The sequence below is a fragment of the Exophiala xenobiotica genome (assembly GCF_000835505.1).
Source record: "Exophiala xenobiotica strain CBS 118157 unplaced genomic scaffold supercont1.2, whole genome shotgun sequence".
In the NCBI taxonomy this organism is placed as follows: Eukaryota; Fungi; Ascomycota; class Eurotiomycetes; order Chaetothyriales; family Herpotrichiellaceae; genus Exophiala; species Exophiala xenobiotica.
In genome coordinates this window covers 4,771,877-4,792,431 of record NW_013562493.1, presented here as the reverse complement: position 1 = coordinate 4,792,431, position 20,555 = coordinate 4,771,877, and the positions used below count along the sequence as shown (strand labels likewise).

The following is a 20,555-nucleotide window of genomic DNA, read 5'->3' as shown; positions in this document are numbered from 1 at the left end:
TCCACTTGGGATGGAAATCCCCCAGATCTACACGGAACGTAGATCGAACCATCGTCTATGCTAACGTCATGAAGGCTACGAGAGGTTTCGACATTGCGGACATCCGAGGAACGGTCTTCCGTCAAAGTCAAAAAAAATGATGCCGTAAAGTGCTGAATGCTCCCTTCCCTGGGGCCAGCCTGGCGACACAGCTGTAAAACGACAGCACAAGCTGGCTGACCACGAGAGCAAAAATGTCGGAAACGGAGCGAAGAAGTTCAGATCAAACACTTAACGCGGAAGGAAGTGGGAGCAGTTCTGCTCGCAAAGACATGCAACGAGAAAGCGAAGACGAGAAAATGGAAGCCAGAAGAGGACGAGGACGACCAGACCTCGAGCCTCGTCACGACGATGAAGAGAAGAACGACCCCAACAACCCTCCGCTACCAGTCAGCCTCTTCCATTCCTCGCTGCGGCCTGTCTGGAAAGAAGTCACCAAGAAATGGCTCATCACCGTCCTCACTCTGTTCACCTTCATCCTCTACATCCTATCCCTTTACTGGGCCGTGCTCCCCATGTCGAAGAGAACCTATCGGCCCTGACCGTGACCGTGGTCAGCTTCGATAGCCAAATTCCTCCGTATGAACCCACCGCGCCGCTCGTCGGCCCTGTGATTGAACGCCTTGCTCGCGAACAAGCAGCCATCCCCAAAGGCAGGCCAGGCTACGTTATCCAGCCGCCATCAAATTACGCCAACGACCCTTTCGCCGTCCGTCAGGCCGTGTACGACGAACACATTTGGGCTGCCATCATCGTCAACGCCAACGCAACCACGCTCCTCCAACAGGCCGTGGCAACGGGCAATCAATCCTACCAACCACTCGGGGCGTGTCAAATAATCGTCAACACGGCCCGCGATCAGGACACATACTACAACTACCTCATGCCTCTCCTCTCTCAATTCGAAGTATCCGCAACCTCATCCTTCGGCGAACAATGGATCCGCACCGTTCTGTCCAACATCTCCCTCTCCGCCGGCACATACTCACGCGCGCCACAAGCACTCAACCCGGCGATCGGATTCTCCATGTTCAATCTACGTCCGTTCTCTCCAAGCCCAGTGACTCCCAGCGTGACGACCGGGCTGATCTACCTGATCATCATCGCCTTCTTCAGCTTCTCCTTCTTCCTGCCCGTGTAGACGAAATTCCTGATCCCCAAGGGCCACCCGCCCATGCACTTCTGGCAACTCATCCTGTTGCTTCTGTTCGCTACGATCGCCGCCTACCTCCTCATGTCTCTCGCCTATTCACTGGTGTCACTCGCCTTCCAGATCCCCTTCTCAAACACCGGCCCACACCCCGATACGCAGCCGGCAAACCAACCCGGACGCGTACGGCAAAGCCACATTCGTGGTCTACTGGATGCTAAACTGGGTCGGCATGTACGCACTCGGTCTGGCGAGTGAGAACGTCACCATGATCATTGGTCAGCCTGGGACAGCTCTGTAAGTCTGCAGCTGATTTTCTCTCACCACCCCTCCAACTCATGCTGTCCCCAGCTCATGAAAGCATTCTGGAGTAGCAAGTCTTGACTAACTCTCTTGTCTAGCTGGCTGATATTCTGGGTAATATCGAACGTGTCGACTTCTTTCTACGCAATTCCCTTGGCCCCCGGGTTCTTCAAATTCGGATACGCATGGCCTTTGTACCATATCGTCAACGGCAGCCGGACCATCTTGTTCGACACGTATAGCCAGATCGGGCTGAATTTCGGAGTCCTTTTCGTCTGGTGCGCGGTCAACACGCTCTTATTCCCCTTCTGTTGTGTGTTCATGCGCTGGAAGACCAACAAGGAGTTGGCGCGGAAAGTGCCCCGAAGGACGATCAAATATTTGGTTGATGGGTAGACACTGTCTAGACGGACGATCAGGTATCTGGTTGATAGGTGGGAAGTGCGAGAAGGGACATCAAATATCCGGTTAATGGGTAGGAAGTGCGAGAAGGAGCATCAAATATTTGGTTGACGGGTAGACACTGTCTAGACGGATGCTCGAGTATCCGGTTGATGAATAGAAAGGCCTCAGAATAACGACCACGTAACTTGACGGGTAGAGAAAATGCATTGCCTTACATACATGGAAAAATATAGGCACCAAAACGAGCGAGCATTTGAAAAATATGGCATGGACATCTTGGGATGGACAAGAGGTCTGTCGGCCGTCTCGCCATCTACAGTAACACTGTAACACGTTGATTAGATGCCCTAGAGGTATTCTTTGCTACTATCGTAAGAACCATCGTTGGGATAAACTACCGCTGTAGCAGCAACGACGACGACAAGGAGTGCAGAAAATAGGAGCCTACGCCTGATCCAATAACTGAGTGTGCAGCCTGGATGAAAACAAAGCAGACCAACCGAAAGGGTTGGGCAGGGGAGTACATTCATACTGCAGAGCCATGAACGGTACGATGTTGTCATTGTCATATTCAGCTTGCTTTCGTCTCCGCAGACCGTCAAAGCCCTGGTCATCCATACATATACACAGTGCTGTATGCACAGCTGGCGGCGATTGAGACTGACAAGGTAGATCTTGAAGGATGTCATGGGTCATCGAGCAGCAGGGCCACCATTTTGAGTGCAGTCAGTCAAAATCGGTCGACCGACACTTTCCTTCACTTTCAGTGCACAGCTGGGGAAGACACTCCAAAATTACATATCGACGTACAAAAGAACGAGCCCTTCAAAGCTGGAGTCAGTGAATGTGACTCGGACTCGGACTCGTGGCCCCGTGACATGGGACGTAGACGTAGACGTAGACGTAGCCGTAGACCGAGTAGACGCAGTCACCGACACCGACACCGACATCGACACTGAAAGATGGGGCCTGATCTGAGCGTGTCTGACCTTAGCGTGCCTGACCTACACCTAGGGAAAGTAGAAGAATAGCCAAGAGATGACGTGCAGTGCAAGAAGCTCAAGAATTGAAGTGAAGTGACTTGACTTGACTTGGGACACGACTCGTGCTGTGAGCCGTGACCTCGACATCGCCAGTGAAAGACAGATGGATGGATATGGGGGTCACCGTGTACTTGTGCGTGGCCATGGCCATAACGTAGGGCCACGACAGACAGGAGACAGGACATGTTCAAGTCACCATCGGCCCATCGGTCACTCAACGGCTGTCTGCCCTCTTGACTTGCCCCTCCCCAAGAGCACAGGCTACTTACTGAACAACAAGGCGAAAAGAAGAAAAAGGCAGATCCCATCATGAAGGGTGTGGGCATCCAAAAGACCCTGTCATCGACAGAGGATGCGAGACTGTGCGAGAGGCCCTTTACCTTTTGCCGCAACAGCAATCTTGGATCTCGATCACGGTACGTTGGTGATGTTGTTTGTCCTCATTTCGCCTGCCGTAGGTGCAATCACCACCGCAAGAGCACAAACCATGGCGGTCAGTGGCACGAAAAGAAGAAAGGCAATCTTTTGATTTCCCAAGGAAAAACCACGCAAATCGCAACAATCAATGCCCTCCGAGGATGGGTCCGAAGTGGTGGCGAAACAGGCAGGCAGTGCAAATCGCTCGTCTCAGCAACAGATGAGTCGACGATGAGCTCGAGCGGAACCAGAGAGTCGATCATTTTGCCTCTGATGCGCGAACCGTACGCGGTGGCTCGAGCACAAACCGTCACAGGAAGGAATCGTTGCTGATCTGAGCTTCCAGAGTGCAATCTTACTCCAGGGACCACGACACAACACACAGACATGTCGACAGCGGACCGGCCGAGGACGGGCGACACGGTCCCCTTGGGGTCGTTGACGTGGACCGGGTCGAACGGGGCCCAGCTTGCAAGAAGAAGGGTGGTGTGACAGACCACTTACAGGACTCTGTGAAAGTTTGACTTCCGAGGCACTTCGCCCTGACTTTGCCGTGACCACAGACAGAGACACAGACACTGAAGGCGAAGTGACTTGATTGACTCAGGTACGTGCTCGAGGGCATTGGTAGACCCCTGAATTTCTCCGTCGCTGGAGGCAGGCACAATGTGCGCCCGACGCCAAAAGTCCACACCACCATCTTTGGGACCGTGTAGGACATGGCAGTACCGTCAAAGCCATCAAAGTTGCGAAGTAGACAGTGTTCCTGCATGAAGCCAACCCCAAGAGACCAGTGAACCCCCGAATTGGGACGGCCTGCAGCAAAAGACACCTACTACTGCCGTGAGCAGCCCACCAGTATTGTCTGCACGTTACAGAATAGGCCAACTGCAGCAGACCGAGTTCAGCCGGACCTCGACCGACGTAGAACCAGGCCATCGGAAGCGAACAGGCTCGACGTGAAAAACGTAACCTGCCGGCATAGGCGAGGCGAGCCAAGGTCGGTTCAAGCAGTCATGTATGGAGAAAGGCCAGTCGAAGACAGGTCCTGAGGACATGCAGAATGACCAGCGCACAAAGGCATGCATAATTGACAGCTGTTCTCGCCCTTATCGTCCACTTTTGCGCCGTCTCTGGCGGGGGAAGATGACGAATTTGGGTTTTCGCTCTATCCTGCGGCGTAGCGACGATGAACAAGAGGAACTCTGTACGGTAATGGTAATGGAGGCTATGGGGACGGCTAGGTCCACAACGATCCGAAGAGTCTTGAGATCAGAAAGAGCACTTTGCTGACTTTTGCCTCGCCTCTGGAGCCAGGGTTGCTGTCAGTGTTATGCACGACCTAAGTCTGACTTGCATGGTGACAGCAGCTCCCCTCTTTTGCTGGTGGCCCCTCAACCCCGCCGCACAAGGTGGACGAGAGAGCTCTGGACCCTTTGGTTGTGAGACCATCAAAAGCCTTGGTAAGGATCGCTAAGGGAAGTTCCATCGAAGCGCGGAGGTGAGGGCCGGACGATGAGTCTTCCAAGGTTGCCAATAGGTTGCGAAAAAGCAGAAAAGGTCGAAGGGGAGCTTACGCGTAGTGGGCAGAGGAAGAGGAAGAGGGGAAGGGAAAGAAGAGGCTGGGCATTCGTAGGTGATTGTGCCGATCCGGCTGGGAAGCAGCAGCCCATCGTCAGTCAGATGTGTCCCATCATGTCCGATTTGTTCATCGTGCAGGAAACTGCAGGCACTTGACCAGATGGTCATGGATGGGTTGAAGAACAGCGGCATCATTCTGCAAGCGGCCTGTTCGCTTCCCTGGATTCGGACCCCTTGTCTGAATCCTTGCCCGTTTCTGTCGTGCATTCCTCTTGTCATCGATAAGCGAGTGGCAAGCCCAGGGTTGTCTGCAGTGTCACCAGCGATTACAGGGGGTTTCGGCTTGCCCTTGCTGTGCAACCTGGGCGCCCAACTCTACTTGCACGTCTGTCGTGGTAACAGTACCAAGTACCATGTACTCGCTTGGAAAATTGAAAATTGAAAATTGTGGTGTGAGTGCCCCCCGTTTCAGCCTCGCTTGTGATGCGAAAGTGCCCTAAGACATTGGGTCAACGGCTTTTGGTATGCGATGTAACGGCAAAGGCAAGGGCTTCAATGCTGACGCTGGAAAGGATTCGGTGACCGCTGGTACTCCGTATAGGAGCTGAAGCGAAGGAAAAAGTCCACACAACGTCGAGTCTCGCGTAATATTCATTCGTTGTTTCCTGTGTGTTGTTTGTTGTACAAGTGACTAATACTAGTAATGTGCCATACCGACATCCAGATAGATGGCCAAGTTTTCATTCCATACGTAAATCCTCCTCCACGTTGCGGCCATGTTCTGTTCTGTTGTGCCCGCCGTCTTCATCCGCTGGTAGAAAAAGTCTTGATAACATCATGCGTGGAGCCCATTCTCAATATTTTCCATGAGAATAAATGTCACTCGTCAAAAGTCTGGCAGTATGCCAAAAGCAAGCGCAATCCTGTCTGAATAATTGTACATTGTAGCCTTGACCCCCGGGTTGGAGTGAAAGCGCGTCTGCTTTCCCGTTCCAACCAACTCATTCCATCATAAAAACCCGTTCCATCGTGAAAGCCTTGTAGTCCTGATTCCGGTCGTTGAAAAAACGTAGCGCAGATCTTGATCTTTTAAAGTGGGAAGAATCTCCTCATGCCCGGCTTTGAATGGCCTTGGACCTCTCTCGTTTGAGTTTAAGGGCCGGCAGCTGCCGACGGCGAGCGTTGATAAACCAGTTGCTAATCTGACAAGATTGTTAATAAATGAACCATGAACACCAAGAATGTTGCCAACTCACCTGACTGATTGTCAGACCTGTCCGTTGAATGAAAACTTGCTTCTGCTCATCACTGGGATAAGGATGATCCAGATGCTCTTGCAGCCATAGGCGGAGAATGTCCGTGATGGGCTTCGGCAAGTTGCCTCGGCGTCGTCGACCATTGCCATGGGATGGATAGCCCATGATCGGGTAGGACATTAGTTGGCTGAACTTCATATGGTAGGGAGAGGTATCCATGGATCGGTATCCCCCATCGTATCCCAGTGGACTCCGATATTGTTCATAGGACTGCCCGTATCTGTTGAAGTCCATGGGCTGATTGTACGATCTGTCTGACATGAGGTATGGGTTGTACCGGGGAGCCGCATGAACTTCTGGTGTCCTCCATCGGCCGTAGGTGTCTGGGCTCTCGTGGGCTGGTCGGTTCAGGGAATATGTAGATGAATAGACGCTCTCTTGCGTGTCAGAGGGGATCATCGGCTGGCTGATGGGGTAGGGCTGGGGTTGAGTTGGGAGAGTTGGTCCAGCACTCATCGGAACAGGATCGGTGTATGTGGACGAGGTAGACCAAGGTGAGCTGTATTCTGCCGGCGTTCGTGCTGGTGTTTGCAGTTGGAGAGAGGGTGGAAGTCCATTCATCTGCATCTGGCTTGTTGGGTCGGTGGGATAGGCCATGGGGCTGGAGTGCGGTTGCACCGGAGCTGGTATGCTCGCCACATTCATGCTCGTCGTGGGGTGAGAGCTGAGATACGGCACCGCCATCGGCCTCGAGTGGGTTGGCACCTCTTGAGCGTGGGATTCGAGAGTGTTCCCGCGTGGAGGAGGGATGACCTGATGATCATGTCAGTAAGAGCTCAAGGTTCTTCGTCGTCAGGACAACCCACCTCTCGAATAGATGGCAGTTGCTGCTCAGGCTGAGGGATCTCGAGCCTTGGTTGGCCGTGCGAGGCATAAGGCCTGGCCGCTGTTTGGTTGTAGTGGTCCATGTTTGAAAGTATGACTTTTTGATAGAAGATGACAGTGAAAGTGATGGTTGAGCTTGATGAATGGGAACCAAGCAGGGCAGGCTCGAGGCTAGATATTCACTTGAGATAGAAGCGGGTCCGCACGTTCCAAGTGTCTCCTTGGTCGGTGCAAGACTGCTGTCTGCCAATCACCAGCTGTCTGTGGGGGAGACGCCCTGGCCAGCTGTCCAGCTGCAGGAGAACTACGGCCCAGGAGTCTTTGAGCGAGGTTGACAGTGCATTGACAGTACCAAAAGACAAAACAAAAGGCAGAGACGTAGTCAAAGCACCGAATAATGGAGACTTCATATCGCGTCGGGCTAAGATCGAGACACGCAGGGTAGACAGATATGGCTTGCAGGATCAAAACGTCGACATCAAGCGACCATGCCACATTCGAAGATGTCCGCAGCGCAATGCATTCGAAAACAGCAATGATGGAGGCCGGTGGGGGTAAGTGCATTCACAGAGTGAACAAAATCTGTGCTAGCCGGCCCTACGTATGCTGCGCAGAGCGTTTTCGAGCAAGTCGAGCAAGTCGAGTCGGATCGAGCGTGAGCGCGCGGTGGCGTGGCCTCCACCCGATTCCAGGCTCTCCGCCAACCGCCATTATACCACAGTACAGCCTGCGTCTTCTGAAGATAGTCAGGGACCGTTCGAGCTGGTCACTGTTGAGGTGGTGTGGGTCGTGGGACCCGCCTTCGGGAGTTCTTCAGACGAGGGGCGGGCTAATGACGATGTGCCTGCGTCTGGCCTTGCAGCTGGGCGTTGTCCCATTTGGCACCCCCTGCCACCTTGAATCGGGCAAGTTCCAAAAGACCGACAGCACCTGCCAGTTTCAAGGTGCACTGACTGGTCTTTGCTGGACCGTGTCAGGCCAGCAAATTACCGCAAGCAGGCACGGACGATAATAGGGGTGCAAGCAGGCCGTCGACGTCGCAAACATCCGTTGCGCGACGCGCAGAGAGGACATGACGACTGCTTTCCTGAGTGCCTGCTTCTGCGGATCACGGTTGCGGCTCCAACGGCAGGGCAGCTCGCTAGAGGAGAGCGTATAGCCCAGATGCAGTAATGAATTGGTTGATCTGGATATCTTCGGATGTGGCTAAGTGATAATTTCGTTGGCCAGTCTGGGGAAGACTAACCCATCAGTTGCCGTGCAAGCAACGTAACCTGCTTCGACCGGTAGCTTACAGGCGAACTGCGGATTGAGAAATGCCGTCTCGAGTCCGGGTCGCTTCACTGCGGCTCGTCCCCGGTAACCCTTGAACACTGAGAAGCGACTGCATTTCTCTTCTGAATCCAGAACCGCCATTATCCACAGGCGGCCATTTTCGGTACAGTCCGGTGAGCACACTGTTGAACGTGGACGAGCGATGGCCCGACAAAGACTAGACTGCGAGACTGGGAAACTGCTAAGGACAAGTGCGCTGGATCCTTTAGCCACCAATGAGGGGCCCACAATCGTCTGATGTCGTTATGCGGCGACCAGGCCTGGGCCGTAATTAGTTTTGGAGACTTGAGAACACGCCACATCCGATGGATGGGGTAAGAACCAGGTCGATTTATATACTGTGTCGATACACCAGCACATATTGCCGATGGATTGAACCCGCCATTCCTCTGCATGTGAAGTGACAGAACGCGCTGGTAGAATGCCATGTCTCGACTACTAAGCGCGAGAAGCGGAATCCGGAATCAACACCCCGTTTTGGTTTGTCTGATTCCGTCCATGGTCTCCGGACCAAGAAGTCATGTGTTCGAGCATTCTGCAAAGGGCTCAGGCTATTTAGTGTTGGTTTGCAGTAGTTTCCGGGAATGAGTCAAACACTTCCCGCGGAGGGAAATAGGTCGGGGTTGGATCAACTCGGGAGCAGATATGTCGCCAAATCGAGAATGCATTTTCCCATCAGCAGTCCCTTCCTGGGCAGGGTGCCTGGTCCCATAGCATGATCCCAGCATGGCACGATCCGTACCCCAGGCTCTCACCCTGCCAGGATGATGCCAGTATTTGTATCTCATCATGTCAGAAGATTTCGAAGTTTCTTACAGGGTGGGTTGATTGTATTTGAGATTGAGTTCACCAACCCAGATGTTGACAGGACCTGTGTGGTTCTCTCACACCATGCGAACAGGATACAGTGAGCTAGGAACGTGTTATTTGCGAGTCTCCAGACAATCTCGACCATGATGGAAGGTGGATAGTCATGCTCCGACATGTTCGGCGTTCCCATCGCGTCCGATCTGGTTGTCCTCATCTGCTCGAACCTGGACCTTGTAGCATTAGGCATTAGGTAAACTTGGTTTCGTACAAGGTCTTCCCAGCCAATCCGGCCGTGTGTGAAGCATGCTGTCTCGTCAACCCGAGTGCTGGCTGTTGGTGGACCGTGATTCATGGGGAGGTTGGCGGACAAGGATTTTCGGATAGCATCCGAAAAAATCAAAGAAACCTGCTGTAGTCCGCTCGGCCTATGAGGAAAGCTCGTCTGCCGTCATGTAAACTCTGTCAACATTCGACTAGGTAAGAATCTTCGATCGATATCCTTGCTGCCCATGCCAACAACCTCTTAGTGCTGGTAGGTACTGTGCAGGTGCACGATTTTTCATGAGTCGGCCAAGTCCTTGTCTCTGATTAAGGCATCTTTAGATTCTTGTTAGCTACACACTTCCTTGCGGGGAGGAGTTCCTTCCGATATCAGCGGCTTGTGAGCGGAGCCATTTGCCCTTAGTCACCTACCTCTGGAGACGAAGTCTTGAATAATGCGCCATCAATGATTCATTGTCCGGAGCGAGTCAGACTCTATGCACAAACGAGTATCTTCATCACGCCGGCAACTCGTGTTCGCGACGCCACCGTGAAAGAGCCGCATCTTGGTAAGCCCATGTGGTCATCGGCTCTGGGTGCAGGGCGGTGCAGGATTGCCTAGCACGGTGCAGTACTCCGTCTTGTGTCCTCGTTCAGTCAACTGGATTTGCCACTGGCGAGTGCGATAGCAGGCAGAGCCAGTCAGAAAACAAACCCACAGCTCTCGCGGGCCGTCGGCTGCGGATGGGATTGGCCGATGCGAGAAAATCAAGAGCAAGGACTTTTCCTCAGCAATGATGCTGCAGAGCTTTTGGATTTTGGATTTTGGATTTTGGATTTTGGAGCTTCACTTCAAGCTAAAGACGCGATTGATTTAAGGTTTACCGCTAACTCTCGGGGGCGATGGGTTCCGCCAAGCCCTGGGGTGGAACTATCTCTGATTGGTTCTAGATCCCTGCAAGCTTGGCCATTATATGTAGTTTGATTGGCTCGTATGCCTCGGTGCAGAGTTTGCTAGACCCGGGTCCTAGTTCCTTGGAGACTCTTGCCGCGGCCCCAGGCGGGCCTTGATCGCGCAATCCTATAGTCCCTGTAGCTCGTAGACTGGCGGACTAATGCACAACAACAACAACACAACCAAGCCCAACACTGGCATCAGACCCTCACTCGAAATCCCTTTGCGGGACAATGGTCCACTTTTTCACGTACTGAAACCCCAATGATGATTACTGTGTAGAAGAACAGCTTTCTCTCTTCCCTGAACAAGAGCTGCTCAACCCCGCGCAAGATCAAACGATCCTCCTTCCGTACCACTCCTACCTGCGTAAAGATAGTCCCTCCAGCAGCCATATCCAAAGTACTATCTCGTAGGATCATATACCCTGAAAAATGACGTATAGTCCAGCAAATACGGCCTTTGATCATGCTCCAAATGGCGTTTGCTTCAATGGCTTCCAACCCAACCCACAAGGTCCTATCGCCCCAGTCGAAGGCCTATGTTCACGTGCAGACTTCCTGCTTGTTCCTCGGTTCATGAGCATTCTGCTCTCAAGCCTCCAGAGAGAAACTTGAGACCCTTGTGCGTTTCGGGCTAGTTTCCCGCCCACGACGTCCTCTGGACCGTTCTTCACGGCTTCACCGATAGCGCCTCTGTTGTGCATGCCTGCATTTTCCCAACAATATCCGTTAGCGCATCCATCGCACCGGGTTTGGGTGTTATGGTGCTATCGAGCATGGCCACCGCCGATGCGCGAGCTGTCCCAAGTGGGAGGTCTGGAAGAAGACGAGTCTTCTTGGATCCCGGGGTTCCGTGGATATGATTAATTGGACAATGGCGTGCCGACGTCTTCGGGCTCTGCTGCGATACAATTCCACTCCCACAAGGGTATTGATCGAGCTGGGGGCGCAATCGAAATACGGATACGGAGAGGTCTAACCAACCATATCGTGCCCATTGTCGCATATCTGCGTTTCATCATACAGTACTCGTAGACCGTCTAGCAGCCAAGACGCTGACTGCTGTGTAAGGAGCTGGATGTTGGCAAAAGTACTGTTCAAACAAGTAACGATCGACATCGAGAGGTCCCCCTCATTGCTGAAATGTCGGATGTAAAATCTTATTTTTCAGGTGAGATGCTCCTTGCCAGAGATCGGATACCCCTCCAGCTCGCCGACACAAGATCTTCCGCCCTGTCCGTTCCCTGTGACAACATATCTAAGTTTCATTGCGAATTTGAGCTAGGCATGCCTGGGGTGCCCTGTCGCTGGCTTAAAGAAGGTACGATTGAGTCATGCCATTCTGCAACCACGCCGATCGAAAAACGAAACTTCCCAGGGTCCAAAACCCCGATATAGCATTCAGCGCTGAGCTGTACAAGGGATCCTGCTTTTTCTCATTAAAGCTGAGATATCACGTACAGTAGTGGAACGGCGCTGCAGGGTTCATTTCTGAGGACGACTGCTGAGCCGACCACCAGCTAACTAATGCCGGTTGTTGTCAACAGCAGCAGCGTCTTCAGATCCAAGCGAAACACTTATCCTGTCTGGACGGCAGATGTCCGAATGCAGCCCTCAGTCCGCATACAACATGAGACTAGTGGTTAGTGGTGCGCCGACGGTCCTTCTTTCGAGATGGAGGAGTGGGCGATTTCGGATTCACCCCTGTCCAAAGTGGCGCTTATTCAAGGTGAGAATTTACCTAAGCAACCTGCGAGACTACTGTGGTTAATTAACTAGTGTGCCACTCGGAGCGGCCCCATTTCTTCTTCCTCGGACTCCCTCGGGCTGCATTCGCACTTATGTACATGTTGGAAGAACGGTTTCCCGGTGTTGAAGCCATTCGCTTCCTCTTCCTTATAAAACTGTATTGCTGCACGGAGTATCACAATTGGGAACTCCAAACGAGTTTCCAACCATAGACTTTTGCGAATGGTCTTGAAACTACTCAACTACTGCAGGGTCCACAGACAACTCAGTTTGGCTTGGAGAAAGTATCCGGCTCGCATGAATCATGAATTCAATGACAAGACGGAACAGTCGGCACAAGACATGAGACGTGAGATGTGCTCGTTCGAGTTCGAGTTCGAATTGTGTCTTGACTGTCAGAAATTAGGTAAGCGAATATCCCTTCACTGGTGGGTGGCCGGCTTGATATTATTCCTTTCCCGTTCAGCCTCGCCGGCGAGACTCTCGGGGATATTGACCGTCGGCTTAATACTCGCTGGAATTGGTGATGAAATCCTTGCACCATCCAACAATTATCTTGAATATTGCCTACTCTGAGCAAATGAACGACCACGGCATTTGGCCCAAGTACCAGTAACGGCGCCGCCGTTTGTAAGCTGTGCCATAGGGCCGCCTACCCTTCTGGTACCAGCTCCCGAATCCTCATCACCCAAATATCACCATCTGCAAAAGGCCAAAATGGGGAGTATGCGCCCGTGAAAAGCAAGTCCTGATCGCTTTGCAGAAGAGTTGTTCTTGTTATATTTGTGAAAGAACGCGTTGTCCTCCTTTTGCCCATTTCTCTCTTTACGCGAGATCTTCTTATTTGCATAGAAAAGCGTTTATTGCCCTCATTCTGATTACCTGTTGCCTATCGTCCGTTTTGCCGAAATTGTTCTTGAAATCCAGATCATGTCCGTCGCCAAGCCGAACTGGTGGAAAGCGAGTACCTGCTACCAGATATGGCCAGCTTCCTACAAGGACAGCAATGGCGACGGAATCGGTGACATACCCGGCATCATCAGCACACTGCCATATCTCAAAGATCTCGGCATCGAGACGATATGGCTTTCGCCCATGTACGATTCTCCCCAGAAAGACATGGGCTACGATATCTCAAACTACGAAGACATTTACCCACCCTACGGCACGCTCGGCGACATGGACAATCTAATTCAATCGTGCCACGAGCTGAACATGAAACTCATTCTTGACCTCGTCATCAACCACACGTCCGACCAGCACGCCTGGTTCCTCGAGTCACGCAAGGACAAGGCCAACCCCAAAGCCGACTGGTACATCTGGCGCGATCCCAGAATGGTCGATGGCGAACGCCACCCGCCCAACAACTGGGCCTCCATCTTCGGCGGGAGCGCGTGGGAATACGTGCGCGAGCGCGACCAGTATTACCTGCATCTGTTCGTCAAAGAGCAGCCCGATCTGAACTGGGAGAACGAGGAAACGCGGCAGGGTATCTACCAATCGGCCATCAAATTCTGGCTCGACAAAGGCCTCGACGGCTTCCGCGTCGACACGGCGAACATGTACTCCAAGGATACGAGCTACCCGGACGCGCCGGTCACTATCCCCGGCGAGCCCTACCAGCCCGCGTTCAAGTACTACCTCAACGGGCCACGCATGCACGAGTTCCTCCAGGAGCAGCGCGAGCAGGTCCTCGACAATTACGGCGACATTCTCATGGTCGGCGAGTTGCCCGGCACGGGCTTTGATGACGTGCTCCGGTACGTGTCGGCGGAATCGCGCGAGTATTCTTGCGTGTTCGATTTCGATGTCGTGACGCTGGGCACGCACAAGGACGGCGCGGGGAAGAAGCACCACACCTATCGGCACACGCTGCCGCAGTTCAAGGACGCGATCCGCAAGGTCCAGGACATGTTACGGGGCACGGATGCGTGGACGACGGTGTTCCTGGAGAACCACGACCAGGGCCGGAGTTTGTCGAGGTTTGCAACGGATCGGCCTGAGCACCGCGACACGGCGGCCAAGATGCTGGCCATCCTGATGTGTTCGCTGACGGGCACCATGTTCTTGTACCAGGGCCAGGAGATCGGCATGTATAACCACCCCGAGCACTGGGACATCGAGGATCTCAGAGACATTGACTCTCTGAACGCGTACAATGACGTGATGCACCGGCACAAGGGCGATGCGCTGTGGCTGAAGAAGGCCATGAAAGGCCTGCAGATGGTCGGCAGGGACAATGCGAGGTTGCCCGTGCAATGGGACGGAAGCGCGAACGCGGGCTTCACCACGGGCAAGCCCTGGATCAGGGTGCATGATGACTATGAGCGTGTCAACGTGGCGAGGCAATTGGAGGATGACAAGTCGGTGCTGACGTTCTGGAAGAAGATGATCAAGCTGCGCAAGGAGTATGCCGAGGTCATGATATTCGGGCGCGATTTCGACGTCTGGGATCCATTCGATCAGGATGTCTTTACGTTTACCAAGCTGCATCCCGACAAGAACGAAAAGATGCTGGTGTTTTTGAACTTCTCGGACCAGGAGCAGCCGTTGCATTATCCGACGGGCTTGGAGAAGGTGAAGAAGGAGCTGGTCGTGAGTAATGTGGATGAGCCGAGGAAGTATCTTGCCCCTTGGGAGGGGAGGGTGTATTTGATCAGGGAGAGTGTGGTCAATGGTGCCTGATATGGAGGATTGGTTTTGTTACTGCAAGGCTGAGACCCCAGCGGGAAAGAGAGAAAGAGAGCATATATGATTAATCAGAGCGGCTGTTGATTGTTCAGGCGGAGTTACAGGATATGTTACACTCTCGGGTCTATATACATATTATTATACAACAGCAGTGGTATATTGCATGAAGAGCAGAGATGTCCTCCGCCATTCAGCATGTGTTCGTTCTTCCGTAGATTCATTGCCGGGGCAGGCCTCGAACAGTACGGCGCCACGATTCCTGTCCTGGAGGTGATCGTCCTTCCGAGGAGAGTCTCGTACACGATGAACACATCTGCGCGCATCCGCGCCTATACTGGACCCGGGGAAGGCAGTCGTCTTTGACGGTTGGAGGACTGAAGTAATGCCGCTTCATATACCATCTTTAGTCTGACGCGGGAGATAGGACTTCCAGCTTTCTAAATCGCAGCCTGATGCTGGGGACGCTGTCGAGGCTGTCTGCTCGCCTGATGTCTGGTGAAAACTGGCCATCACAGCCATCTGGGGATGGTTTCAATCGTCATCATCCCGGCGAGACCGTACGTCTCCAGCGTTCTCGTTTTTCCCTTCTGATTTATGAAACACGCCAACCAAGGGTTTATGCTTGGTTTCAGCGCCATCTTCCCAAAATTCCAGATCTTCTTCACCTTCATTGCCAATCAAAGAACCGGGTCGAATACCCAGTCTTCCCTTCTTTAGCAGTTTTGTGAAATCTTGGCCTTCTTCCGCCTTCTCTCGGAGAATGTCTTCCAATGTCTTGCCCTTGTCCAAAAATACCTTCAAGTGATCTGCTATGACGTGGCGGGATTTGCAGGAAGGGCAAGTGACGAGGACGGTGCCGTAGTGATAACCTTGCTTGGTGATTCGGTGCCTTGAACGGTGTAGACATGGCTTGCAAGTGAAGCTCAGATGATAGGAAGGTACATCGTCGCCTGATTCCGGTGTTTTGGGTTGTCCTTCGGGGACTGTCAATGATGAATTGTGACGTTGGAACGGAACGGAAGGGTAGCGTGGCAAGGGATGTTGTCGAAGGGCAAATGAAGGCCGTGACAGTGATGACTGTAGGGAGATAGGATGTTTGATGGTGTTTGGTATTGAGCGCAAGGCAACAAGCCGTCGCGCTGATGAGGAGAGTGGTTGCATGACTGGTGTAGAGTATCAGGAACAGAATGATTGCTTACAGGAACTTTTTGTATAGCGCAGCTCAGCCTCGTCTCGCCGGCAGCCTTATCCAAGCTTGTCCCATGATGGAGACTCTTGGCGGCTTATTAAGCAAAAGTAAATCCGCTGGGAGGTCACGTGAGCGCTCGCCAGACCCTGCCGCTTTTATTGTCTCGCGACTTCCTGTACCTTCTTCTCGCGCCTCACGACTTGTCCACTTCAACTTATCTACGTCATGACAATTTTGTTTCTATTATGGCTCCTTTATCCTAGACAGAGAGATAGGTTTATGAGCTGCCCAAGAGGACTCTGCTTATCCTCTTCAGCCCCAAATCAGGTGGTATAGCCTTGAGAGAGTTCCGTCATAATGTCTGATGAGTACCGTGCAAAATTGTCCAACATCAATTCGTCAGGCATAGCAGTCGCCCAGGCCTCGTGATTGATTGGGAGCCTGCCCTTGGAGCCCGTGGGTGCTGACCAGTCCGCAGTCTCCCCACTGATCCAGGAATCAATCAGGGGTACCGCAACCTCATGAAACGGCCATATGTTCTCCAACGGAGGTCCTCCGGGGTCGGTGGGACAACTGAAGGGTTGCTCCTGGTCTTCTAAAACGGTGCTCGTGTCGGTACCACCTGGGAATCTTGACTCATGCGGAGGAGGCTGATGATTGCTCGGCTGCGACACCTGCTCCCTGCCTGCTGACGCTGCGATCTCCTGCTGCCGCACTCTCAGGCGGTCTCCAGCGAATCTAAGTTCTGCAGGAGAGCCACCGGGGTGCCCCAGTATTGATTGAATCGCATATAGGCATCGCGCAGCACGGTATATTTGCGTTGTGTCGTGATGGGGTTGTGTCGCACACGGCAATCCTTTTGAAGATCTGTAGAGCAGCCGCAATCCATATAGTGCTGGCATAATACGGGCTGACCTATCTGACATGATCCTTGGGACAGTTTTCGAGCATTTCGAGCACCGCCTCGCTGATGTCCAAGAAGGGCTTCAAAAAAGAGTCGGGCGTCAAAGCGGTCGGTGTTGGTGCACCGCTCGACCAGTACAGATCGGGAGATACGGCAGAATATATCACCACTATAGTGCAGCTTGCCCTTGGCACTCTACTTGCTTCACCGTGCACCTTATGCAGGCACTGTGGTAGGCTAAGCGGTCCGGCCTCCACCTTTGCAGAGAAAGGCAGGTACGCCGAATTTCTTCAACCGCCTGGTACCTGCATGGCAGTGAAGTCGGGCAACAGAACTTTCCTTCATTCCAATTTACCAAGCAGTGATGAATTGAACATTGCGCTCGCCTTCCTCCCGCCTTCCTCTTGCCTGTCACTCGACCCTCTCTCGAACGTCCTACATACCTGTTCATCTACCTCAACCCACTTGCCCGGTCTTCCCCACACTTCTGACCCAAGCAGGCCTTCCACCACAAGTCTGCTGCGGGCAACACGTCGTAGCCACGATGTTGGCGAGAGGGAGAGCTGGAAAGATAAGAGCTCCAAGAAGAGTATGTGAACGAGCCCAGGCTTCGCAAAAAAACACTGAGGTGCGGCAGGCTACTTCGAGCGGCTCTGTCTTGAATCTGCCGCATCTCATTCTACCGCCACATGTTTCTGCCTATACCTTCTTTTGACACGTTCAAAGCTTTGTAGTCTCCAGGCACTGCTCAATATTGTTCATGTACGCCCGCTAACATGCATCCGCGACAGGGTCTGACGCCGGGCGACGTCGATTTCGACTCAACATGGAACTCCATCTCTACCGCTTTCCTTCAGATTTTCAGTAAAAGTGCCTCCGGTTTATCCTTCGAAGAAATTTTCCGAAACTGCTACAAATTGGTGTTGAAGAAGAAGGCGGACATGTTGTATGATCGGTTGACACTACTGGAGCAAACATGGCTGCGCGACAATGTCCGGGCAAAGATGTTATCACTAATAAACCCCTCAATCACCGTTGGCACCCTGGACCAGACAGGTGGAGCAGATTCCAATGAGCGGAGAATTGCGGGCGAGCGCTTTGCTCGAATCTTGAAGGATGCCTTTACCCACCATCAACTGTCTATGGGCATGATCACCGATGTGATGATGTACATGGACCGCTATATTGCCCAGGACCAGAGAAGGCCATCCATCTTCACTACAGGTATGGCACTATTCCGAAGCGAAGTCCTCAAAACCCGAATCAGCGAAGACGCCCCTGTGGACATTCTCTCGTTGCTCGAAACGGTCCTCCTCGATATGATAAGAATGGAACGCAAAGGCGAAGTCATCGATCGAGCTCTGGTTCGCCAGTGTTGCTACATGCTAGAAGGGCTGTACGAGTCTTTTACCGAAGACGAATCTACGAAGCTGTATCTGACGTCGTTCGAGCCCAAATTTATCGAAGCGAGCAGACAGTTCTACAAAGCGGAGGGTCAAGCACTTCTGGGCGAGGCTGATGCGAGTACATACTGCACGCATGCAAGAAGAAGACTGGCTGAAGAGGAAGAGAGATGCAAACAGACAATATCGCAAGTCAGCGACCACAAAATCAAGGCGGTGGTAGAGAAGGAGTTAATCTCGGCGCATATCCGAGAGGTTATCAACATGGAAGGGACTGGTGTCAAGAACATGCTGGACCATGACAAAATCCAAGATCTGGCCAACGTGTACGACCTCATTGCGAGAGTGGACACGAGGAGAGGTGCTCTGAGAGACGCCCTTCAGAAACGAGTCGTCGAACTTGGTACGGAAATCAACAAGGCTGCCAGCGTTATCAGCGAAGCTGCGCCGGCACCAAAGTCGGCACAAAAACCCACCGATGGAAAGGCCGCGCCGGAGAGAACACTCAGCCAACAAACTCAGGCCGCTATCACCTGGGTCGAGCAGATCTTGGAGCTGAGGAACAAATACGACAGAATCTGGACCGAGGCTTTTCACAAGGATGTCGTCATGGAAAAGGCGCTCGAGATCTCGTTCCAGGACTTTATCAATGCGAATGATCGGAGCCCGGAGCACCTGTCTTTGTTCCTTGATGAGCATCTCAAGCGAGGAGGGAAGGACAAGACCGAAGCCGAGATTGATGTACTCCTTGACAATGGCATCTTGTTACTTCAGTACCTCGCCAACAAGGATGTATTCGAGACCTACTACAACAAACACATGGCCAAGCGCTTGTTGATGAAGAAGTCTGTTAGCCGGGAGATGGAACGACAAATGCTTTCCAAGATGAAGATGAAGATCGGAAATCAATTCACCCAGAAGTTGGAGGGTCTGATTCGAGATACAGAGCTGTCCGACAGTCTTAGTGCTCAGTACAAGGATCATGTCGACAAACTCGGCGATCCAGATCCCAAGCGAGTCGAATTGGACTGCCGAGTTTTGACTACAACAATCTGGCCATTCGAGACTATTCTCAAAGCTGATGGTGGCGATAAGAACAGACGGCCTGAAATCAAATACCCAGCCACAGTGGAGCAAGTTCGACAGAGATTCCAGAAATTCTATCTGGACAAGCATACCGGGCGAAAGCTGGAATGGGTCTCCAATCTTGGAGATGCTGATTTGAGAGCCACATTCACCAACAATGGCAAGACTCGACGATATGAGCTCAATGTTTCGACACATGGCATGGTCATTCTCACGCTGTTCAATGATCTCCCTCCTGGAGCATCCCTTAGCTGCGAGCAGATCGAGGCCGAGACTAACATCCCCAAGCCTGAGCTGATTCGAAACTTGCAGTCCTTGTCCTTGGTCCCGAAATGGAGAGTCCTCAAGAAAGAGCCAATGAGCAGAGACATTCAATCCACCGATAGGTTCTATTTCAACGAAGGATTTTCGAGTCAGTTTCTCAAGATCAAAGTCAATGTGGTCTCGGGCGGCGGGAACAGAGTCGAAAATAGCGAGGAACGACGTGCAACACAGAAGAGAACCGATGACGAGCGCGGACATGTCATTGAGGCAGCCATCGTTCGGATCATGAAGTCGCGAAAAAATCTATCGCATGGACAATTGATGACTGAGACCCTTGCACAGTTATCTTCTCGATTCCAGCCGGATGTCAATATGATCAAGAAGAAAATCGAGGCGCTGATCGACCGGGAGTATTTGGAGAGGGGTCCAGATCCTGCGAAGCCTTCTTATGTTTACTTGGCTTGAGTGGTGATATTAGGGAGTTCTTGGCCGCCTGCTTTCGGCACGGATGGGATGCTCCAGGAATGATCTTATGATGACAATTGTGTTAACGACCGAGCATCGACCATGCAACCCACGGGCATGATGGGTCCAGGACGAACATTAGCGCGGCGTAACGGGATGTGCATTTGCTGAATCAATGCATCGGCTGGGGTTGAGATACATGGCTGAGACTCTGGATTTGAAGGCCATGTTAGTCAAGCCAGAGTAGAAATCATAGCATACAATGAAGACTCGAAGCCAATAATAAAACTAGGGAAGGGCTTCTAAGACAGCATTGTCCGACAAGAAATGAATCTTTCAAATTGCTCGCTTAGAGGTTGCTA

The 20,555-nt window shown here is 52.4% G+C and overlaps 6 protein-coding genes across 7 annotated transcripts; 4 read left to right on the top strand and 2 right to left on the bottom strand.

Annotated features, from left to right (window-relative positions):
* Nucleotides 1–481: 481 nt before the first annotated feature.
* Nucleotides 482–1,180, top strand: PV05_04007 (uncharacterized protein; the record flags this gene model as incomplete). Its single annotated transcript, XM_013464695.1, has 1 exon — nucleotides 482–1,180. The coding sequence occupies one exon, from the start codon at nucleotides 482–484 to the stop codon at nucleotides 1,178–1,180; it is 699 nt and encodes a 232-aa protein (XP_013320149.1).
* A 241-nt stretch (nucleotides 1,181–1,421) lies between these two features.
* PV05_04006 (uncharacterized protein) lies at nucleotides 1,422–1,888 on the top strand (the record flags this gene model as incomplete). Its single annotated transcript, XM_013464694.1, has 2 exons — nucleotides 1,422–1,486; nucleotides 1,591–1,888. 2 exons carry the CDS (start codon nucleotides 1,422–1,424, stop codon nucleotides 1,886–1,888), a joined length of 363 nt encoding a protein of 120 aa, XP_013320148.1.
* Nucleotides 1,889–5,576: 3,688 nt separating this feature from the next.
* On the bottom strand, nucleotides 5,577–7,485 carry PV05_04005 (uncharacterized protein). Its single transcript, XM_013464693.1, has 3 exons — nucleotides 7,061–7,485; nucleotides 6,195–7,007; nucleotides 5,577–6,140 (listed from the first exon to the last, which is right to left on the bottom strand). Exons 1-3 carry the CDS (start codon nucleotides 7,160–7,162, stop codon nucleotides 6,048–6,050), a joined length of 1,008 nt encoding a protein of 335 aa, XP_013320147.1. The 5' UTR covers nucleotides 7,163–7,485; the 3' UTR covers nucleotides 5,577–6,047.
* Nucleotides 7,486–13,121: 5,636 nt separating this feature from the next.
* Nucleotides 13,122–15,012, top strand: PV05_04004 (uncharacterized protein; the record flags this gene model as incomplete). Its single annotated transcript, XM_013464692.1, has 1 exon — nucleotides 13,122–15,012. One exon carries the CDS (start codon nucleotides 13,122–13,124, stop codon nucleotides 14,874–14,876), a length of 1,755 nt encoding a protein of 584 aa, XP_013320146.1. The 3' UTR covers nucleotides 14,877–15,012.
* On the bottom strand, nucleotides 14,944–16,056 carry PV05_04003 (uncharacterized protein). Its single transcript, XM_013464691.1, has one exon. The coding sequence runs from the start codon at nucleotides 16,041–16,043 to the stop codon at nucleotides 15,414–15,416; it is 630 nt and encodes a 209-aa protein (XP_013320145.1). The 5' UTR covers nucleotides 16,044–16,056; the 3' UTR covers nucleotides 14,944–15,413.
* Nucleotides 16,057–17,306: 1,250 nt separating this feature from the next.
* PV05_04002 lies at nucleotides 17,307–20,515 on the top strand. Of its 2 annotated transcripts, none has more exons than XM_013464690.1 (2): nucleotides 17,307–17,564; nucleotides 17,767–20,515. In XM_013464690.1, the coding sequence occupies exons 1-2, from the start codon at nucleotides 17,520–17,522 to the stop codon at nucleotides 20,191–20,193; spliced, it is 2,472 nt and encodes an 823-aa protein (XP_013320144.1). In that variant the 5' UTR covers nucleotides 17,307–17,519; the 3' UTR covers nucleotides 20,194–20,515. The 2 variants fall into 2 exon arrangements, with proteins under 2 accessions (XP_013320144.1, XP_013320143.1); XM_013464689.1 differs by having other exon boundaries at nucleotides 17,613–20,515.
* Nucleotides 20,516–20,555: the final 40 nt, after the last annotated feature.